Raw genomic sequence first — 23,484 nt, forward strand, 5'->3', positions numbered from 1 at the left:
AAACAGCTGTTGTTAACATAAAGTAACAAGCAAACAAAATTGAGCACACATTTTAAGGTGATTGTTTATTTCCTCTTCTCTGCTTAATTGTTATTTACCATTATTTAAAGTGATAGTTTGTATTTTTTTAATTTAGTCATTGTTTCTTTTTCTTCTTTAGTTGATTCACGTTTAACACTACTATTATTGTGTTTACTCATACTTTGAGTTCAATAATTTGAATGTGATTCACAGGTGGGATCTGGAGGAAGCCATCGCACCCTTCTATATGGCCAGGCAGTGTTGTTCCTACACTCGTACAGTGGCATGGTCAGTCATCTTGATATAAATCAGATGTAAATCAGAAGCGGTCTTACTTTGGCAACAGTTTTGTTAGCTTTATCAAAATATTTGTTTAAATGTTCACTGAAATATATATCTATTGTTTATTTCACTCCCAGTATCTCAGCTGCTTGTCTTCATCTCAGTCTTCAACTGACAAGCTGGCTTTTGATGTTGGTCTGCAAGAGGATAAAGCAGGTATTCAGTGTTGGACCTTTTTTAAATAGATGAAAGTTTTTTTTTTTTTTTTTTTAATCTTTGCTCCTTCTTTTTCACCAGAATGTATATACCATGTGGAACAGCAAAAACGTAATGTTCTTTGTGTGTGTGTGGCTCAGGTGAAGCATGTTGGTGGACTGTCCACCCAGCATCCAGACAGAGGTCAGATGGTGAGAAAGTGCGTGTTGGAGATGACCTCATACTGGTCAATGTGTCATCAGAGAGATATCTGGTGAGTCAGTAAAGATGTTAAGCTTTTTTATGTTTAGATGATAAAGAATCTGCATTAAATATTTCAGATAATCAGATTAAGAAATAGTGAACTACTTATTAAACATTTGAAGTTGGCAAATTGAATGTGTGTTCTTTTCTACTGCATTTCTTCTCCATCTTTTGAGCTTTGCAGAACCAGAAACTACTATTTATGTCATAGGATTTCCTTTTACTTCATTTGGTAGTTAGCAATCTGTGTTCTCTCTTCCTCTTTATTAGCATAATTGTTTTATCATAACAGCTATTGTTGTAGAGAAATCAAAAGTTGTATTGATTGTTGATGAGCCCATTTTTGTTTCTTCCCAGCACTTGTCCTTTGGCACTGTATTTGACAACAAAAGCTTAAGTGACGGCCTGATTGTTAATGCAGCCTTCCAGCAGACTCTCTGGAGGGTTGCTCCCATTTGCTCTGGAGGTGGAGTTGCTCAAGGCAAGTTTATTTTATTTTTGCTTTCTAACCATATTGGAAAAACACCACCTCAATCTCTAAAATAATATAATCAAACTGATTGTTGTGTCCAAGAAACGTGATTGGTCAAAGGTATATCAGCCAAATGTGATGTCCCCTGATGCTGGCGATGAGTTACAATCAGCTTGCAAATGTTCAAATGTGGACTTTTAATGATGTTAGTTAGCACTTAGTGTAGGAGCTGTGGCTACAATTACTATAAAACACACACTCTGCTATTTTGCCTCGAGTAGTTACCCTTGTTTAGATAGCCTGATTCAAATATGCAGTAAAATCACTCTTTCAGTGTAGATTATTTCTGGTGTCTGTTGTGCTAATTCTAGGATACCTGAAGGGGGACGATACATTGCGGCTTCTCCACAGCCATAGTGACGCATGTCTGACTATTCCGTCCACAGAGCAGGGAGAGGAACTGCAAAGGTCAGTTGAAAAGACCTGTCTCCTGTCATGTTAGCTAGACAAAACGTCCTTTACTTCTGTGGTCATATCTTTTTTTCTTAATTTAGGATCATGCATTATGAGATTGGATCAGTCTCCAGCCATGCCCGCTCTCTCTGGAGGCTAGAGATTCTGCGTGTTGTGTAAGTATACACGGATTGTGAAGATCTACTCACTTTTTGTGAGCCTCATATAAAATATTGGTATTTTAAGCTCTACTGTTGTTTAACTTATTATTGGAAAACAATAGCTAATGAAAATATTTTTATAGTCTCATTTGCAGAAAAAAAACAGAATTTTAGTTTCTGCTATTTTTCCTTGTCTGTCCCGGTTTGCTCCCCTGCCATTTCAACAATAAGAGTAAAAATGTAACGTTGTGGACTATTCAGTTTCCTTAAAATTTAATGCTCTTAATATTCCTCAGTTGGAGTGGTAGGCATACATGCTGGGGGCAGCCTTTCCGCCTCTGCCATGTGACTACTGGAAGGTACCTGGGTCTTACAGAGGAGAAAGGCCTGCATCTGGTTGATCGGGACAAGGCTGACATCAACACAACCTCGTTCTGCTTTAAGTCGTCGAAGGTCAGGAGTCACATGTGAAATACATTGAACTTTTTTTGAAGGACTTGAAGGTCATTAGTGTAGTAGATCAGTTTATTATCACATCTGTTTGTGGTACGTTCACCTACAGGAGAAGCTTGACACTGGCACAAAGACTAATGCCGATGGCATGGGAAGCCCAGAGATCAAGTATGGAGACTCCATTTGTTATGTTCAGCATGTAGACTCTGGGCTCTGGCTCACCTACCAAGCTGTTGATGCCCAATCTACACGCATGGGAGGGGCTCAGCGAAAGGTAATCCTTTTAGATTAAGAACTATTATTAAAAGATAATCAATATTGATAAACTAAAAGGGTAAGGCTAATTGTATATATTGACTATCTTATAAATATGTTGAATGTGAAAATTAACTATATTACACTATAACCATTATAGTGAAATAATTGATAGGAAATTATGTTTCTAGGCCATTTTGCACAGTGAAGGTCATATGGACGATGGGCTGACGCTGTCTCGTTCTCAAAGGGAGGAATCTCACACTGCCAGACTTATCTGGAGTGCTACTCTTCTCTTCACTCGTTTTATCAGGTACTGGATCTAGACCCTCAGTCAGTGTAACAATGTCTGCATTTAATCAGCGTAGTATCCATGAATTACTTGATGACATGATCATGAATGAGTGAAGGTTGTTGTTTCCAGCTGTCTAGCTGTCCTTGTTTGACTGATTGGCCATGCCAATATATCAGCTATAATTAGCTTATTGCAGATGTATTGGTATCAGTGTATCTACTGGCCAATATGTAACAAAAAATTGCAGTACAGAAATGTAGTAATGTAGTAATTTAAAATAACTGTGTTACCATTACATAGTTTGTCTACCAGAGAGCACTGACAAGTTGGAACAGTAAAATGTCCCACTGTATCTTGGTCACACAAAAAAACGTATCCATCTGATGCATATCAAGATTATTTGTTTAGGTTATGTGTTTGTTTTAAAAAAAAAACACAATCGGCCGATATTTTTTTGGATTTTCTAAACTCTCAAATATTGAGTAGGCTTCAAAGGCCTAAAAAATGCATTATCTGTAAGGCTTAAGTCCTTGTCGTATACCATTTGGTACTTCATTTAGGTATCACAAGGCAACCAAGTTCTATGGCTATGTGCAAGATGTGCCATTGTATTGCACATTTCACACACACACACACACACACACACACACACACACACACACACACACACACACACACACACACACACACACACACACACACACACACACACACACACACACACCACAGACCTGTCTTGGAATATCTAAAGAAATATTTTGTGGTATACAGTATCATAGCTATACCTTTTTAAAATACCATGGGAATACTACCATGCTTTTAGAAATCTGGCACTGCATATTTTAGTACTAAGAGAAAACTGGAAGTTTGAATAACTTGTGGCTCAGATACTCAGACTTTCTGTTTTCTGACATTAAAAACAACAAAAAAGTCAATTTTAAAGAGCTTTACAAGCTTTATATGACACCCTAAGGATAACATATCAGTATCATAGAAAATTCCTATGGCCAGTAATATTGGTCAACTTCAAACCCAGGCTTCTTTAAACAATGGCAAAAAGATTTGGAAGTCCGACCGTTTGAGTGTAGGCCAGAAACTAATTACCTCTATGATATATTTATGCATTATACTTAACCTGCCTCTTCTTAAGTAAACTTTCCCTCTGGAATTAATAAAGTACTCTGTCTATCCATCTATAGGAAACTGGATGGTTTTAGTCAACAAGGAAACCTCACATCTGTCAGCCTGCCAATGGATATAGTGACATGTAGTCTGCAGGATCTAATAAACTATTTCCAGCCTCCGCCAGAAGGGCTAGGCCGTGAAGCTAAACAGAACAACATGACAGCACTAAAGAATCGGCAGAATATGTTTCAAGAAGAGGTAAATCTATATCTTTTGAATTAATAAATCGGCCCCACACATATATGTTTGTCACCGTTCCATAAGTATACCCCCTTTTCTTTTCAGGGTGTGTTAGATTTGGTCCTAGATTGTATTGACCGTCTACACCAATATAGTAGTGGCTCTCATTTTGCTGAGGCTGCTCAGAGTGACACAGAAGAAGAGTGGGAGACCATCCTCAACCGTTTCTATGAGCTACTGGGTGAGAATTAACACATCTTCTCAGTATAGATGGCTTAATACCAATTCATCATTTTTAATATTAACACCACAACATTTGATTTTCTACTGATACAGATACCAAATAAATACAAATGTTTCCTCTATAATATTGACTATGCTGGTAATAACTCATTTAAGTGCATATTACTTAGAATACCTATCTTGAATATGATATGATCCATGAATTATGCCATGGATTGTGTTGTGTCTTTGTGCCTAAGGGCTCAATGATACTCCAACGAACGCAAACACAGACAGCTGCGGACCCCATGGGTGCATAGTAGGTCTGTTTTCCACACATACGCAGTAGATCGCTACACTACTGCTTGTAGCTGAGTGGCTGCCCGGCCATGTCCGTGCAGTCATAAAAAATTGGCAGTACATAGACGACCGCACAGAGCCTATGCGTATACCCTGTTATTACGACATATATGTCACAGGGACCCTTACGCATGCGGACAGTATAATTTCGGCTTAACTCTTGTGCATCTTGAACATCTTTTTTTAATTTTAAGATTATTTTTGGGCTTTTATTGCCTTTAATTGACAGGATAGATTGAAGACAAGAAAGCAGCAAAGGGCCGCTGCCAAGGACTCAGCCTACATGATGGTGCGCACACTCTACTGGGTGAGCAAGAGGTCGACCCTTGAAAATTTTTTTTTACCCTAACCCAATATTTCTTTCTTTTTTCTCCTTCAGCTGCTCTGATCAGGGGAAACCGTGTGAACTGTGCACATTTCTCAGGTTCTCTAGACTGGCTGATTAGCAGGCTAGACCGTCTGGAGGCTTCTTGTGGTTGGTTGAATTTGTGGTCATTTCATTACCAATCCTACGTTTTATTTGCAAAAAATTCAAAATGTTGATCTCATGATATTTTTGGCACACCTGTTTTACATCTGTGATTATGTAGTTTAATATTCCAGGTATACACTGTTATCTGCTCTACATTATTATGATAGTTAATATATTGTATCTCAACATCATGGCAAAATACAGAAATATACAGGGTATCTTACCTACCGTAATGAGCAATTGCTTACATGTACAGGAGTCTTGGAGGTGCTGCACTGTGTCTTAGTGGAAAGTCCTGAAGCGCTCAATGTCATCAAAGAAGGACACATTCATTCAATCATCTCTTTTCTAGACAAGCATGGATGCAACCACAAGGTAATGTTTGCAAAGTTTTTCTCTGTGTTAGAAATACAAATCATGAGGAGTAATGTGCATGCTTTATGAATAATGAAAACAAAATTACCAGTTATTGTCATTGCATTTGCTGGCTAAAATGCAGTAGCCAATTTGAATTTAGATTTTTAGGGAGAAAACACATCTGTTGTTATATTAAACAAATTCTGAGATGACATTCACACAGTTTGTATGCATTTGCAACATGGTTTGGAAATTAAATGAACTCTGTGTTTCACCAATACAAAATCACAGTACCACAAGACAAATCTGCTATTATCACCACAATATAGTAGATCACATTTGTTCCCTAATGTGAGACCATTCTATGTGTTTATTGAGCTATTGCGAGAGAAGTGCTGACAGTTTGTGTTCCAGGTGCTGGAGGTGCTGTGCTCTCTGTGTGTGTGTCATGGTGTAGCTGTGCGTTCTAATCAGAACCTCATTTGTGACAACCTGCTGCCAGACAGAGACTTGCTGCTCCAAACACGTCTTGCTAATCAGGTCACCAGGTACAATTTAGAATGTTTTCTGTAAATACGACTACTTTATTTCGTCTGAGTCATTCCTCTGCATTTAAATTAGTCTCTTATTATACAGTATCTGCTTGCATCATTTACTATACCCAAATATCAATCATACAAAAGTTACACAAAAGATATCAAAATTAGACATGTAATTATTTGTTATATCTGTTATAAATCATGTGTGTTCCATATTCTATCCTTGCTTTTATTTACTCTTGGAGAATCACTAAATGAGGGCTTTCTTTCTCGAGCTCTTTTCATACATGCTCATGCATTTGTTTAGCTGAGCGCTATTAGTCAACTGATGTCTCGGTCTATCTGTAATTATGTCCACATCCTTGATACAAAAAATACTTTAGATTTAACCAAAGTACAGTGCTCATCTTTTCTCTGGTGGACTTGAGTAAATAGAAGAATTATTTGTCTCCTTCAGTGTTGTCTCTTCATTTGCGCAACCAATTGTTTTTTCAGAATAGATCAGACCACTCATATTGATATCTTTGCAAAGATGTCTTCGTCCGCCTCTTTCAGAGAGATTTTGAAAAAGTTTCTTGCTGCCTGAGGTGGTATGGCGTCCGGAATTAATCTTTGGACATTTTCTATCCAGTTTCATCATATTTCATCTCTGAAAATATTGGCCCACTGTGCCAGTCTGATCTTGTAGGCAGTTTCCATTTCCCTTTTTGCTTGTTTTTATGTTTTTTTTACTCCATCTGTTCTTTCTTTCTCAGCAGCTGCCTACTTTCATCATGCTTTTCTCTATCAGCTGCCCATTTTGTTCCTCAGACCTTAAAGCTTATTTTGTTTCATATTCTTCACACCTGCTAGTCCAATACCCAGCTCTCTTTCTCCTCAAGCAATTTATCATTCTATCACTTTAACTTCTTGTTAAAGTAAATGCCTCATTAGTACATAAGCTTTCATTCTCATTTCCTTTATATCAACTTTCTCTTTTCCATCTTCTCCTTGCCCACCACATTTTGTCAGTTCTCCCAGATGTCCTTTTTCCTATTCTTTTTTTCGTAATCCATTCTTCTGATTCATTTTTATCCTATCTCTTCTTGCATCTTAACCAGGTCATACATTTCTCTCTGTGTCCTTTTCCCATTCTCTCAATGTGCTCTGTCTTTCCTCATGTCTTCACTGTCACGAGAACTCTGTCAAAGGCAAAGTTAGCGTCACTATATGAACTGGCATTTAATCTCAAGAGACCAACCAGACTTAATTCCAGCAAGATATTGGTGATTTTCTCTTCCACATACCTCTCCATCTTATTGTTTGTCATACTCTGCTTATTAATTATCTCTAGTAATTGAGTTTCAGCATTGATATTGGGCGGTCAGAAGGAGGCTCTCTACAAGAGCCTGGTGCTGTATTTGTTCATTAATTTATATATTTACAGTGCAATGTGCTGTGCCCATGGGAGTTGAGTTATGCTCTGTGTGTACTACAGAGAGTATCAAATGCCCTGCATAAGGGCAAGGCAGTGTGATCCTACACAGGGCAGTAATTTAAAAATGTAAGCATCTAGCAGAGACTCTCTACACATAGAGTGCGGATACATTTCTCCAAGATTTTCATACACTACATTTAGATCTCCACTTTTTTCAGGATCTCATGCTCTACTTGATTGTTCTTTTTTTCATATTGTAGTTAATCATATTGCTATAGAATTTTGTAACATTTCTTGAAATTTCAAAGACCTATTTATGTCTTTTAAAATTAATATACTAAAAAAACATTATACTCAAATATAACAAATCATACCAAAGAAAGGCACCACTATCCTCTGTCTTTTTTGCCATTTTGATTGTCTTCGGTACTCTCTAAACATTACTCCACAGCGTGAGACCAAACATCTTTTTGGCTTTTGGGGAAGATTCAGCCCAGCATCGGAGGTGGTACTACGAGCTGGTTGTGGACCATGTCGACGCTTTTCTCACATCCGAGCCTACACACCTGCGTGTTGGCTGGGCTCGCACTGAGGGCTACCAGCCCAGGCCCACAGGAGGTGACGGCTGGGGGTGCAACGGGGTGGGAGACGACCTCTGCTCGTACGGCTTTGATGGGCTTCACCTTTGGTCGGGTGAGGATGAGATCAATTGATACAAGGTTTAGTCTACAGTGCACTGTAAGTACTACTGGGGAACTTGCTCACTGAAATATGTTTAGTTTTGTCAGGGTGCACAATAGTGAGCAGTCACAGGGTTTTACTGGTCCTTAGAGTTTAATTGGGATCTAAAAGTGCAAAACAATATAAACATACTGTACATACATATAATGTACATACAATAGACATGGACATGATAGGACAGGTTATATGGTGTGATATCACTTCCACAGGAAATATTTTAAAACAAAAAATATATATATATAACGTGTTATATATGTTATATCTTATATATGTTCTGTAATCTTGAATTCCTTTACAAACAAAGGTTAGAGAGATACGAGATTGCATAATAGCAACCAAATAAAAAAAAGAAAAAAGGACACATATTGCTCCACATATTTTAGGGTACTTTTTGAGGCAAACATCAATGTCTGGAGATGTTACAAAATGGATCAAATTCATCTTAGTGCATTCAATGTAGTGCCATAAATGACATATATGGGAGATTTACCTTGTCTAATTAAAAGGAGCAGCAAATAAAATGGATGCTTTTTAATTTGCCTGTTTAGAAAATGTGAAATCTCAGCAGCTGAAATAACAGAGTGCCATTGTTCAGCAACACTTGATGATCCAGAGAGAGACAGTAACATATTACTGCTTGTTCCTTTAAGTCTGCATACAGAGATATTGGGAATAACGATAATAAATCGGCAGCAGCAACACTAATGCTTACAGTGATTTGATTAGATTTTTATTTGGATCTATTTTAGTTCATTGACTGATCTTCCAAGAGTCCACATTAGAAAATATTTAAACATACAATAATTCATAAACAATCAACACAATTGTCGCACACACACACACACACACACATACACACACACACACACACACACACACACACACACACACACACACACACACACACACACACACACACACAAAACCTACATACATTGGCACATAACTACACATACCTATATTTAATAACAACAACAACAACAAAATGAATGTGAACATGGATGTCTTTAAAGGCTGTGTCTCCTGAATCTCAGGCTGTGTGGGGCGCCGAGTGAGCTCTCCTTTCCCTCACCTGCTGAAAGATGACGATGTGGTCAGCTGCTGTCTTGATCTCAGTGCTCCCTGCATCTCCTTCCGGGTCAATGGTCTACCTGTGCAGGGCATGTTGGAGAACTTTACTGCTGATGGACTTCTTTATCCTGTGGTCAGCTTTTCTGCTGGAGTCAAGTCAGTAGACATGTCTTTTTGTTTAACTGTCCTACATGGCTCCAAAGTTAATTTTGAATGAAAACGTACTGTATTCAGTAATACTTAATAGCAATATGTTTTCAGTAGGCTGTCCCTTTTCTTCAGTAGAGTAATAATATATGTTAGAGATGTAGAAGTCAAACATTTACTGTATTTTTCTCTCAGTTTATGCTTTCGTCTCTGTAAGGATCTCAATACATACCATTAATGTCTTCCTTATCCTATTTCTGAAAATAAGGGTTCGTTTTCTGTTTGGGGGACGGCATGGAGAGTTTCGCTTCTTGCCACCACCAGGTTTTGCTCCATGCTCTGATGCTCTGCTCCCGAGAGTCAAGCTGAAGTTAGAACCATGTCAGAAATACATCTTGGATCATGGAGAGGGAAAACAAGAACTCATTGGCCCCTCAGTACCTGCCACTCCAGTGACCTTTACTCCCACACCAATAGACATCAGCAAGGTAAATAATTAGCATAGTCAAACTGATTTTATTAATACATTTTCACAAATTTAATTTCACAAAAAATAATTTGCTGCTGAGGTAGAGATTTAAGATTTAGAAAAATATTGTATTATTATATAAATTGGATATAAAGATATTAGAAGGCCCTAGCACCCATTGTGCTGAGGTTGATGGGTAGTAGTGCCAGTAGACCTGCTGATGAAGAGCGCAGGGTGTGGGAGGGGGTATAAGTCTAAAGAAGGTCTGTGAGGTATGCTGGGAAAAGGTTATGAACCGCTTTGAATGTTAATAATACAATTTTAAAATGAATCCTATGTGACACAGTAAATTGCCTTTTTACTTTACCCATGTTACCCTCATAGGTAGTATTACCCCCACAACTTCAGGATATCCAAGAAAAAATGGCTGAGAATATCCATGAACTTTGGGCAATGGACAAGATTGATCTTGGATGGACACATAGACCTGTAAGAAAAGAGAAAAAACATAAATAATTTAGTTACATTGCATAAATGAAATCACCTTGTCACATAGTATGTAAGAGAATAGTACCATCACAAACTACTTGAAACTTGACTTGACTCCAACTCGCTTTAGTTTTACTTGCAGGTTTCAGAAATATCAGTTTTTATCAAACAGGTGAGGGATGAAGTTAAGAGGCATGATCCCTGTCTTGTGGAGTTCTCCAAGCTATCGGAGCAGGAGAGGAACCAGAACCTTCAGATGGCTCAGGACACTCTCAGGTGAGCTCTGCTATCTGCATCATACAATACAGATTTGAAACTTCTTAAATTGTATATGTTTTTGAGGCTTGTTTGCAATGTTTTTGTTTGTTTTTCTACTGGAGGACTCTCCTTGCCTTTGGTTTCCACATTGGTCTGACTGATGACCATGCTGAGGGGAAAGTCAAATACATGAGACTACCCACCAAGTATGTACATGTTTAATATGTTTAATTGCATTTTGTTTGGAGCCCTTGTACATATGAAACATTTGGAGGCATTCAGTTTGCCAGGATGGGGCACTGTTTTTTAGCCCCTCATGTCTAAGTTTTCATAAGAGTTAGTAGGGAAGCTCTGTTTCTGATGATTCTTATTCATGAATACTGTAAAGGCTCAGCTCCATAACCACTTATTTTACAATCATTTTTGAATGTAATTTCCGATCTTGACACACTCATGTCCATTTTTTATTCCCTTTCTTAGGTATGAGCAGCCCAGTGGCTATAGACCTGCCCCAGTAGACATGAGCCAGGTTTTTCTGAGCCCAGCCCATGATGAAGTGGTTAACCTGCTGGCAGAGAATGATCACAATGTATGGGCCAGAGAGCGCATCAAGCAGGGATGGACCTATGGAGCCCAACAGGTTTCTCTGCTGTATTTCTGCATTGCTCAGACACTGCCGAGGAGAAATTGCATTTATTAACTTGTTTTCAATGATATTGTATATAACATATTAGTCTTCTTGTTTTCAGATAGTATTAAGAATATGAAAAAGTATTCCCTGTACATTGTCTCTCGGTCACAACAAAGAAATGCACATAGTGATGCTCTGGCAACACAAACACTGATACTCTTCTCTGATGAATGTAGTTGCACATTTTCACTCTTTGAATTTGTATTTTTAGGATGTGAAAGCGAAGCGGAGCCCGTACCTCGTGCCCTACAGCCTTCTTGATGAAAAGAGTAGGAAACTGGGAAGGGAGAGTGTTACAGAGGCTGTCTGTACCCTGCTGGCCTACGGTTACAGCCTGGAGCCTCTCAACCAGGAACGGAGTATGTCTCAAAGCCCTGTCATCAGTCATATCTGTTATAGCTCAGTATATTTCACTTTTGATTATTGTAACTAGCATAAGATAATGCATGCAAGTTTAATTAAGATTAGGCTTTGTTTGTTATAACAGAGTATTTTAGTATAATTGCTCCATTTTATTTATATAAATATGTATTTTATTCACAATACGATGACATTTATCATATTTGTACGGCAAAGATCTATTTAAGATGATCTATCTATTTAACTTGACCTAACTCTGTTTTATGGAAATTGAATGCAAATCAGTTAATATTTTAACAGACAACCATGTTTTTTCTATTTCTTGGGTTTACAGCCACATTATCAAATCCATGTCTCTTCTCTGCTGAGAAGTGCAGAGTGTTCAGACCAGATAAATCATACGCTGTGACCCAGGGGAAGTGGTACTTTGAATTTGAAATAGTGACAGCCGGGAATATGAGAGTGGGCTGGGCTCGACCAGGCTGTACTCCAGATAAAGAGCTTGGCTCAGATAACCAGGCATATGTCTTCGATGGATTTGAGGTGAGATTTTTTTTTTATTATTATTTTTTGGGCATTTTTAGGCCTTTATTTCCACAGGACAGAGAGAGGGGGGAATGACATGCAGCAAAGGGCTGCAGGACGGAGTCGAACCCGCGGCCGCTGCATCGAGGAGCAAATCTCTACATATGTGCGCCCGCTCTACCAACTGAGCCAACCCGGCAACGAGAGATATTCAAGTTTTTCTTATGGCCACCATTGTTATTGTTAAAATTGAAATAAGTTGAAGTAGCTAATATCATTACACTGGTCAACTACAATTAAAATGATTGATTGACTTTGTTAAAGCCTCCTTAGATTTATTTCTTTATGTCATAATAAAACATGGCTTTATGCAGTGTTGGGAAAGTTCACTTTCTACATGAACTAGTTCAAAGTTCAGTTCACAAATTTTAAAATGAACTAGTTCAGTTAATAGTTCATACTTAAAAATGTTGAACTAAGTTCACAGTTCCAAAAATGAACTAGTTCATAGTTCTTTTTTTTCCATATGCTGCTGCGAGCTATTATTTTTCAAAATTATTGCTACAGCCCATATAGAACCACAGACAGCAATTATTTTATCAGGTTTAACACTGAAACTATGCGTCAGATTTCATCTTCATATCCAATCAGTTTGCTGTGGATGTGAATGAAGTGAGGATTTTCTTTTTGAAAGCCGGCGGGCAAAATTTGCACAGAAATGTAAGATTTTTCCCATCCTCACCTCATAAAACTCGTTTAAATGATCATATGAAGCCTCCATGCTGCTTAATCACCTACATGCTGCTTTTTGTTTTGATGACGCATGCGGCGGTGCAACACTGGTGGCTGGTGTTGCCAGATTGGGTGTTTTTTCCGCTACATATTAAGGCCTGTTTACGGTGTGTTTTAGCCGTGGTTTTCGCCTGGAAGGCTCTATAGAAATCTGGCACCCTATTAAACGAAGTTAAACTGAGAGAGCGTGCCGTTCACAGACAGCAGAATAAACGAGTTCACAGTAACGTTCATCAGGCAGTAATACAGTACGCTCAGTTCACGTTCGCCCAAAATATGAACGAGTTCATGAACGTGTTCAGGCACAACACTGGCTTTATGTTCACACAGTTCTTAATTTCTTGATACAGTATACAAAATTACAGTACGACTGAATCTAATAAAAAGTAAAAATCTGTTTGAAAACTGGCTGTGTGATCATCAATGTTGCCAGAAGAGGTTTTGTTGACTAGACAGAGACAAATCTGTGGCCTTATGCTTGTCTGTAAAATATCTGTCTATGGAGAGGAATTCAAATAAAAAAAAAAGGAAAAATTGAAGTCAGCAATCCTGGCAGTGCGCATTGGGCGTGCGGTCTTCCCCACTTCTGACCCGTACAGGTGCATCTGTTTAACGTTTCCATCAGCGTTTATGCATAGGCCATATATGGATCAAGAGAAAATCCGTTGAGACCGAATGTATCACTTAATTCGCATAAAAACGTGTGGATGGAAACATAGCTACTATCATTATTATTATTAATTATAATTAATTAAGATGTGTAACTTTGATTAATCAATTGGTGTGGTATAACAGTGACAGTTTTTCTTCTTCCATATTACAGTATTTAAAATCTGTACACAAAATACATTGTTATACTTGTCACTATGTAACATGAGGAACATAGAAAAAAGCAAAGTAGAGCACAGCCATTGTTATCTGCGCAGTTGAGTCTGACGATCCTTTTAGCATCTCATCTCATTCTGTACCTTGTTGGCTCTTTCACGTCTTTTCCAGTTTCTGTGTGAGGCTCTTACACTTCTTTACACGTCCCTTTTTCTTTCAAACTCCTTGTCTTTCTTTTGCTTTCAGGCTCAGTGGTACCATCAGGGCGTTGAGCCCCTGGGACGTACGTGGCAGAGAGGTGATGTGGTGGGTTGCTTGGTGGACATGGCTGAATGCACCATGATGGTCACACTCAATGGAGAGGTGCTGTTTAATGACAGAGGATCAGAGCTGGCTGCCATGGACTTTGATATCAGAGACGGTCTGAAAGAGTTTTTGACTTTATAGTGTTTTTAACAGACTTAGTTACTGTTTATTAAACTGAATGATAATAAACCAAGACATTGTTTTTGTTAATATGGCAGTACTATCTCTTTCTTGAGTAAGTCCAAACTATATCCAAGACAATTATCAGACTGAAATATTTTTCGTCTTGTCTCTCCCCATATTGCCCAGGCCTGTTGCCTGTAGTCAGTGTTGGGTTGAACCAGGTGGGGATACTGAACCTGGGCCGCCATGTTGGCTCTCTGCAGTACTTTACTGTGTGTGGCCTGCAGGAGGGCTATGAACCATTTGCTGTCCACATGGCCAGAGACCCAGCCCTGTGGATGAGCAGGAAACAGCCTCAGTTTTCCTCCATAATGCCTGATGATCATAACTTTCAGGTTAGTTTACCAGTATATAGGCTTTCACCTAGTAACTTGTAAATGTCTTCTCAAGCATGTAGTATGGTCCAGTGGCTCTATGTGACCCAGGGTCGCTTATAGCACTAGCTAATTGACAGCACTGATCCTGAAAATCTTGTTCAAATCTTATTTAAGGTCACTAGAGTCAGCGGCTCAAATGATTCCTTATCCAGCCTAAGGGTTTCTCAGCGATTGTTTGCACACCATGGTGGAGGCAGTGAGATGGGCTTTTACCGACTCAGCATGTCCATCCAATGTGCTGCCATCCTCACTAGCCCTGCGGGGGGCGTGCCTCCAGTGGCCTCCAACTCTCTCTCTCCAGGTTCAGATCATATTACATCATATCATGTACAGTGTGTTCAATTTAGCCACAGAGAACTCGAGATGACTAAGGACCACAATAAATACTTATTTGGTTCACCATAAGCTCAAACAACAGATGACATTACTCCTGATGCAGCATGTAAAACTTACGTAGCTATTACAAGAGGAAACGTGTGTGAAATAATAAATAAATAAAAAAAATAATCTTTTTAGCTGTTCTTTGCAGTCATCCAGATTATCCACGATCCAGATTACTGATTTTCTACCATTATGACCTTGATGTGTTGTTCTGCTTAAGCTCCCCAGGGCCAAGCTGTAATTAATTCCTGTTGTCCTTTTAGGAAGGAAAGAGCAGGAGGAGGTGGACTCTGACTTTGAAGTGCTGATGAAGTCAGCCCATGGCTTTGCTGGCTCAAGAGATGAGCTCAACCATAAGGATCATAGTCACGACAAAACATCAAGGTTGAAACAACGGTAGGTTGTAGAGAAATCAAAACTGGGATAATATGTAATAGAATGCATGTAATTTGGAATATGGAAGAGGAATATGTAAAACTTGAATGTTTGGGTCATTAGTGTGTATTTATAAATGTTGTGCTTTTCCACATTGATCTGCCAATTGATTAAAATGACATAAGCATGGTTATGACTAATGTTTTCCCAAATGTAATGACAGAAAATGGGAAATGAAGATTGTTAAAAGAAACAGAGCAAACAGGCTTTTTTTGTCACCACAAATGCAGTTAATCTGCAAAGTTCATTGTGCTGTGTACAAATGATTGTGTTTCTGTTCTGCAAGGTTCATGCTGAAGAGGACAAAACCAGACCTAGTCAGCAATAACTCTTCTGCACGGCTTCTAGAAGATGTCGTAGTTGACAAAGATAACTATGATCACCTTATCCAGAGCTCCAGAGTAAGTCTATCATTTTCTCATTATCTCATCATAACCACAGAACATCAACAAAAAAAAAACAATAATCAGTAAACCAAATATTTTATACTGCTATTCCTAAATTATTGAATAATGCCCATTAATAATAGTAGAAAAGACTAAATGTATTTGGACAATGTGCTGCCTCAGAGTGCACTAAAATTAAACAAATTGCACTGCAGGCTTATATGCATGCATTGTGCAGCTGTTCAGCTCCTGGCTGGTCGTTGTAATTACCAGTCACAATAAAAAAATGTAGAACGCAAAATGCAAATACCAATGACAGCAACTGCCCTCTGTGTTTCAGTATTACTACTCAGTGAGGGTTCTTCCAGGCCAGGAGCCTTTCAATGTGTGGGTAGGCTGGGTGACCTCTGACTTTCATCAACACGACATGACTTTTGACACTGACAATGTCCTCACTGTGACTGTTACCATCGGAGATGACAGTGGCAAAGTCCAGGAAAGGTAAGTGTATACCAAGACAGTTATATTATCAGTTTGGGTGACTTTACCAAGAATTTAAATACTAATTGCAGACGAGTTGATGCTGATTGTTGTCCTTTTCACACCATAATCACAGACTAATGAAATTCTATTTACTGTATTACTAAAGAATGATTATTATTACTGAACTTTAATGCTATATTAACTTTTTTAAAGGATTCCATTGTCTTATTTTGCATTTTTTATGACATATTATCAGCAAATTGTCAATTAAACACATCCCTATCCTTTTGCACAGTGTGAAGCGATGTGACTGTTACATGGTGTGTGCTGGAGAGGCAACAGGCTTGTCTCAGAGCCGAAGAAGTGCAGGGTTGGAAATTGGCTGTTTAATTGATACAGCCACTGGGCTTCTAACCTTTACCTCCAGTGGAGTGGAGATGGCCAACTTCTACCAAGTAGGTCACACAGGATTCTGTTTGATTTGTTCATATTAATGTGCCTGAGGAGCCCCTTGAAAACAAGATGGTGCATCTCAACATTAAAGTAATTATAAGTAATAGTGAGCATTGTTTAACTTGAAGCAATGCATTATTAAACTGAGGTAATATTGTTTCACCTCTAATCAGGTGGAAGCCAGTACAAAGCTGTTTCCTGCTGTTTTTGTCAAGCCCACCACAAGCAACATGTTTCAGTTTGAACTAGGACACATCAAGGTAAAGGAACTTTTAATTTTTTGTCCTGTCAAAGACGTTAGAAAGATGTTTTTTGTTTAACCTTGTCTGCTTAGATCGTAGCTTGGCTTTCAAACAATGTTTCATCCTGTTTTATTCTTTAAAATGTTAAAACTTTTCTCTGTATTTTTCTTCTCGATCCAGAATGTGATGCCACTGTCAGCAGGTTTGCTTCGCAGCCAAAGAAGGAATGCAACTCCTCAGTGTCCTCCAAGGTTTCAGGTCCAGCATCTCAAACCGGTATCGTGGACCAGAGTACCAGGCCGCGCGTTAAAGGTGATGGTGGATCAGCCAGATGAGCGTCACGGCTGGGGAGTCCAATGCTATGAGCCCCTGCAAGTCTTGACCCTTCAGATCCCTGATGAAAACAGGTTAAATAGCTGAAATAAATGTGTTTTTGGAATTGGGCTTGCAAATTTACGTGCACGGGAAGTGATTCATGTGTTGTTTATAATGTTGCTATCATCCATCCTGCATGTCTCTTCACTCATGTCACTGTGATCTGAAAGCATCAGGCAGCACACGCTTGTTTAGTGTATAACATCATCAAAAATGCAACAGACTGCAACATGTTGTGCCACTTTGTGCCATCTAGACCTTTAATTTAATCTTGAGCAAGCAACAACACTGACATTGTCTTTTTGATAACATACGTCTAGGTCTGTTGACATTTTGGAGCTGTCGGAACTTGATGACCTCTTGACCTTTCACCACCACACTCTCCTCCTCTACTGCTCTTTATGTGCCTTTGGAAACACCAGAGTTTGCCACGTCCTCTGCAGTCACATAGACCAATCACAGGTCCTTCATGCCATTCAGAATCCCCACCTCCCGGGCCCACTCCGCTCTGCATTTTATCAGCTGCTTATTCAGGTGATTGCTTGTTTGAGTTCATGTTTTTCTTTAGGTAACATTCTTTAACAACAGGATGGGGAAACATTGGTCTTTGGAAAGTAAATAAATGAGTATTCTTGTTCTTTAGGTTCACCTCAGCAGCCACACCACAGCATGTCACATGATGAACAACGAATACATTGTGCCTATGACTGACCAGACCAGAGAAATCACCCTTTATCCCAGCCCTGCTACTGGTTTTATTGGGGGGAATGGTCAACCTCCAGAAGGCATTTCCAGCACTAGTCTCAGCACATCCCTTAAAAAAAAGAAAAAATTTTCCTTTTTTTTTTTTGTGGGAAGAGAAAAAAAAAAAAAAAAAAAAAAAAAAAAAAAAAACACCAAAAAAAAAAAAAAAAAAACAATTTAAAAAAAAAAAAAAAAAAAAAAAAAAATAAATTTTTTGAGGGAAAAAAACCAAAGATTTTTTTTTTTTTTTTTTTTTTTTTGGGGGGGGGGGGGGGAAAAAAGGAGATGTGGGGTGTGAAATTGTTTACACAAACAACAAAAAACCTTTTTTTATATAGAAGAAAGGAGGGGAGTGGGGGGTGGGGGGGGGTTATGGGCTGTGGGTCAGGGTGTGAGGGATCCTGTAGGAGGCAGTATTGAGCTTCTGCTGGTTCCTCTAATTAGACTGTTCTACACCCTACTGGTTATGGGGGTATTTGGGGATGAGGAAGTGGGAAAAGTTCTGAGACTGATAGAGCCGGCAGTCTTCTCCGGAGATACCGAAACCCTTGAGGAGCAAGAGATAGAAGAGGCTGGTGATGATGAAAAACAATGGAAAGGGGGCAACAAAAAAGATGAAAACCCTAAACAAGGACTTCTTCAAATGAAGCTTCCAGAAGCTGTCAAACTTGAGGTGAACGAACCAGCAGATTTCTCTGACGTTTTGTATTTCTTCTCCTTCCTTTTGATGTAATGGATTAGCTTCAGATGTTGTGTTGTTATATTCATATACTGTAAGCTGTTTAAATTGAATCATAAAGGGAGATTTAATACATTTCTTTCTGCAGCTCTGCCACCTGCTCTCCTACATGTGTGATTGCCAGGTGCGCCACAGGGTAGAAGCTGTGGTTGCCTTCTCTGACAACTTTGTGGCTCAGCTGCAGGAGAACCAGTGCTTTCGCTACAACCAGGTCATGCAAGCACTCAACATGTCTGCTGCCCTCACTGCCCGCAAGACCAAGGAGTTCCGCTCACCTCCACAGGAGCAGGTTGAATTTGCTGAAATAAAATTCTGAGTGTTCTGAGAAAATCTAACTATAAAATGTTGTGTTGTAGTTTCTGCTATGTTCCAGGAGCTGCACACTCAAAAACAATATTAAAAACAAAGAAATGCTGGGTCATTATGGTTTACAATAGAACTGCGGAATTTTTAGAATATTGTCCTAACTGTCATCTGTGACCTGTCTTTAGATCAACATGCTGCTGAGCTTCAGAGAGGAAGAGCAGCAGAAGAACTGTCCATGTCCAGTAGAAATCCAACTACTCCTGCAAGACTTCCATCACCTCCTCAACACACACTGTGGTTGGTCATCTTTCACTGATTCATTAATAATCTTCACTGAGCCAGGGCACTATGAAAAAGCTTCAAGAAGGCACTTACCATGATTGCCACTGAGGAGTCTCATCTTATTGGAATGATAAAATGAGACTATTGTTATTGTGCAGGCATTGAATTGAACAGTGACACAGAGGATGAAGAGGATGCTGAGAGGTCTCTAAAGGATCGACTTCTCAGTCTAGCAGCGAGAGTCATTGGACTGAAGAAGACACCCGTAGAAGTGGAGGGGAGTAGAGCACGGAGTGTCAGTAAGTGCCTCCATGTTGTGAAAGCCCTTTCTTTGTCTCACTTTGTACATTTTGGCCTATACATTTACGTGCACATGGGATCATGCATCATTTTTTGGTTCAGGATTAATACCATATAGAAACATAGCTGAGTTGTAATAAGAAAGGAGATGGTTAAGAGTGGATATGTGAATGAGAATATCAAGTATTAACCTTCCATCATGAGATGTTATGTTTAATATTGGCCAGTAACATGTCTACTGTAGCAGGTCCAACAAAATCTTTTTCTCCGACAACTACCTACAAATTTTACATAAAAACTATTTCTAAAATATAATAACTTGATGTATTTAGTCTCCACTCTTCTACTTTTATCACTACTTTTCACCTGCTCGTACTTCTTCAGAGTCCCTCAAAACGCTGATCTCTGAAACAATGGTGCATTGGGCTCAAGAGACTGAGATGGAGGACCCTGAACTGGTTAGGGCTGTCTTCTCATTGCTGCACCGCCAGTATCAGGGCCTTGAGGGCCAAATGGCAGGACCCCTTTGCAAAGCCTATACGATCAGCCAGGCATCGGTAGAAGACACCATGGCTCTCTTGTCCTCCCTGAGCCAAATCCGCTCCCTCCTCAGTGTCCGCATGGGGAAAGAGGAGGAGAGGCTGATGATCAGAAGACTAGGGTAGGGGGGCATTTGTGTTGTGACATAGGTTTGCTTCATTTGACACCTTGATTATTGTGATCTTGTGTAATTATTTGTATTGGTTAAGTTCTAACATATATACATCCTAATATCCTTTGTGGTGTGGGAGATATCCTTTCAGTTTTTTTCTCTTTGTATGCACAGGGACATCATGAATAATAAAATTTTCTACCAACACCCCAACCTAATGAGGGCATTGGGAATGCATGAGACTGTGATGGAGGTGATGGTCAATGTTCTTGGAGAAGGGGAATCAAAGGTGTGAGCGATAAAGTAAAATGCATAGTAATAATTTGGAGAAAATGTGTGTAACAAATAAGCAGGTATTTTCATTAGTTGATTACTTGAACAGTATCGGTATTCCATAAGTCATGTTCTCTACTGTCTTATATCTGCATCATTAATAGAGCGATACTCCCTGCAGCACAGTCAATTATAGCATCTACCTCCTCACATTTTGCTTGTCTTTACATCCATGCATTGATTTTCTTTTTTTAAGATTACCTTTCCCAAGATGGTGGCCAGCTGCTGTCGATTCTTATGTTATTTTTGCCGCATCAGCCGTCATAATCAGGGAGCCCTTTTTGACCATCTCAGCTACCTGCTGGAAAACAGCAGTGTTGGACTAGGTAAATCTTATTCTCTCACTTTTCTCTGTCAGTAGTAACAGAAACTCATATAGAATGTGCTGTAATGCAATAATCCTTTATTACACTGCAGAACTCGTTTTGTCAAACCTATAACACTCTTGTTTTTTGAGAGTGGTGTTGATTCAGCTCTCTGGTATTTTTTTAGGCATAGTTTGTCGTGCTGTTGTTGGCATTCAATTTTAATCATGTAACATTAAAAGTTTCAGTAAGGTAGTCTACTAAGTAAAAAATGGGTTGCAGGACTATTGTATTGAAGTACAAAGACATATGTGTTATTGTCTCTGAACCTTTTACTATTTGCTAGGACATTATTTTGCACTTAAGAAAATAACCTTTTGAAGGTGTTATTATCTTGTCCCCACAATAAAAAAACAACAACCAATATCTTCAGATTGTTAATACGCCTTTGTCCCTTAGCTTCACCATCCATGCGTGGGGCCACTCCTCTGGATGTAGCGGCAGCCTCTGTTATGGATAATAATGAACTGGCCTTAGTGCTGAGGGAACCTGACCTAGAGAAGGTGAGTTCCATAATCTGTGCCTTCCTCTACAGTACTGCTGTTAATAGCCTCCATTATGTCATAAATACATATATAAGTGTTCTGGTCTGTAATGAACATGATCTGCCATTCCATACTGTATTGTTTTGTAGTGTCACTCTCATTTCACTCTCATTTCACCCATCTCTGTTATTTGTGTTCAGGTTTTTAAGTGCCTCATTGTCCATTCTTTGATACACCCTATTAGTTGTACAGTAGCTGCAATGACCCAGTATCTGTAAAGCTAATCTAATCTACTATCCAGGTGGTTCAGTACCTTGCTGGCTGTGGTCTCCAGAGCTGTCCGATGCTGGTGGCTAAAGGCTATCCTGATATCGGATGGAACCCTGTGGAGGGCGAGCGTTACCTGGATTTTCTACGTTTTGCTGTCTTCTGCAATGGTAACCTTTTAGTTCAACCAAAAGTTCTCCCATTTAAAAGACATCCTCTGATAGTTTAAATGACATTTATGTAGCATTTCTCTAGACCCATGTTATTCTGATGATTCCAGTCAGTTTATATCATTCAGAATTTGCCTAATTATATAAATTATAAATATAAACCAATTATTTTATTTGACTATTTGTCTAGCAGCCTTAAGAAAGCCTAAATTAACTAAATCACTAACTATTGTTTATTTCTTTGTTTTCAATTATACTTTTGTCTTATGACCTACTCAGGGCATTTATCACTCGGATATTTGCTACAGTACTGGAATAGCAGAAGCCAAATACAAAGTTAAAAAGGCACAATAGGCTGCATCCTGTCATGCTTCCAATTAAGTAAACTATTTGCAATAGAGGTAATTAACTCTCTGGTTCTTCTACTATTTTTTAAATTTTTTCTTCTCTGAAGCGGTGCCCAGAAGGCATCCGTTGAAATTTTCTTTGAGTGTGTGGACAGTTCAGCCAAATGGGATTGGATTTCCATACCAATTGTCTCAGTGATTAAAGCTGTACCTCTTTTCTATACAGTCAATAAGCCGTACATATTGATGTGGGTAATTATTATTCTATTGGTTGTCTCGGTGTGTTTTTAGTTTATTGATTTCCTTTTCTATAAAATCAGTGAGAATCTCTGAGAGAAATAGGATTGATAACAAACAAATGCCCTTTCAGACACAATCCACAATTTCCTCCAGTCCACCTGAAGGTTAGTCATTATCTTCTGTGCGTTCCTTAACCACAGGTGAGAGTGTCGAGGAAAATGCTTACGTGGTGTTGAGGTTGCTAATACGTCGGCCTGAGTGTTTTGGCCCTGCCCTGCGAGGTGATGGGGGAAATGGCCTCCTAGCAGCAATGGAGGAAGCCATCAAGATCTCAGAGGACCCTTCTATGGATGGACCTTGCACCACCTACCAGTCCAACAGAACACTGTCAGTATTAGATGTTGAGTACTGCAAGGATTTTTAAATGTGTGTGCATGTGCATGTGGAAACACATATTTTAATATGTTAGGAACTGAACACAATTTGATAAGGCTGCGTACAAAATTATTTTGATTCTGTATTTAAACATTGTTTGATATTGTACACACAAAGTGCCTATGCGTGAAAAGCTGTCTAATGAATAGTATACTGGTTTTAAACTCTGCAGTAGGCAAGACTACAGATTTTAGTTTTAGTGCATTACATTTTATTTTCTATTTTGTAGTGTAGAGAAATACTTTTA

The 23,484-nt window shown here is 38.9% G+C and overlaps 1 protein-coding gene across 1 annotated transcript in view; it reads left to right on the forward strand.

The window, feature by feature from the left end:
* ryr2b (ryanodine receptor 2b (cardiac)) overlaps positions 1-23,484 on the forward strand; it is a 70,939-nt gene that overhangs the window by 3,581 nt on the left and 43,874 nt on the right. The window contains 44 exon segments of the mRNA XM_039783150.1: positions 235-309; positions 441-519; positions 660-772; positions 1,120-1,243; positions 1,606-1,702; positions 1,789-1,863; positions 2,145-2,301; positions 2,411-2,575; positions 2,748-2,869; positions 4,051-4,234; positions 4,322-4,457; positions 5,178-5,273; positions 5,527-5,645; positions 6,042-6,175; positions 8,035-8,276; positions 9,359-9,551; positions 9,811-10,030; positions 10,396-10,500; positions 10,673-10,776; positions 10,881-10,964; positions 11,239-11,398; positions 11,661-11,808; positions 12,144-12,352; positions 14,198-14,372; positions 14,567-14,775; positions 14,932-15,118; positions 15,462-15,594; positions 15,920-16,034; positions 16,360-16,520; positions 16,798-16,957; positions 17,129-17,215; positions 17,378-17,604; positions 17,893-18,106; positions 18,216-18,433; positions 18,578-18,989; positions 19,144-19,344; positions 19,547-19,658; positions 19,802-19,942; positions 20,328-20,604; positions 20,770-20,884; positions 21,125-21,254; positions 21,693-21,796; positions 22,080-22,215; positions 23,003-23,189. Of these exon segments, the coding sequence (XP_039639084.1) occupies positions 235-309; positions 441-519; positions 660-772; positions 1,120-1,243; positions 1,606-1,702; positions 1,789-1,863; positions 2,145-2,301; positions 2,411-2,575; positions 2,748-2,869; positions 4,051-4,234; positions 4,322-4,457; positions 5,178-5,273; positions 5,527-5,645; positions 6,042-6,175; positions 8,035-8,276; positions 9,359-9,551; positions 9,811-10,030; positions 10,396-10,500; positions 10,673-10,776; positions 10,881-10,964; positions 11,239-11,398; positions 11,661-11,808; positions 12,144-12,352; positions 14,198-14,372; positions 14,567-14,775; positions 14,932-15,118; positions 15,462-15,594; positions 15,920-16,034; positions 16,360-16,520; positions 16,798-16,957; positions 17,129-17,215; positions 17,378-17,604; positions 17,893-18,106; positions 18,216-18,433; positions 18,578-18,989; positions 19,144-19,344; positions 19,547-19,658; positions 19,802-19,942; positions 20,328-20,604; positions 20,770-20,884; positions 21,125-21,254; positions 21,693-21,796; positions 22,080-22,215; positions 23,003-23,189 (6,842 nt within the window).

Source organism: Perca fluviatilis, chromosome 19 (genome assembly GCF_010015445.1).
Source record: "Perca fluviatilis chromosome 19, GENO_Pfluv_1.0, whole genome shotgun sequence".
Classification (NCBI taxonomy): Eukaryota; Metazoa; Chordata; class Actinopteri; order Perciformes; family Percidae; genus Perca; species Perca fluviatilis.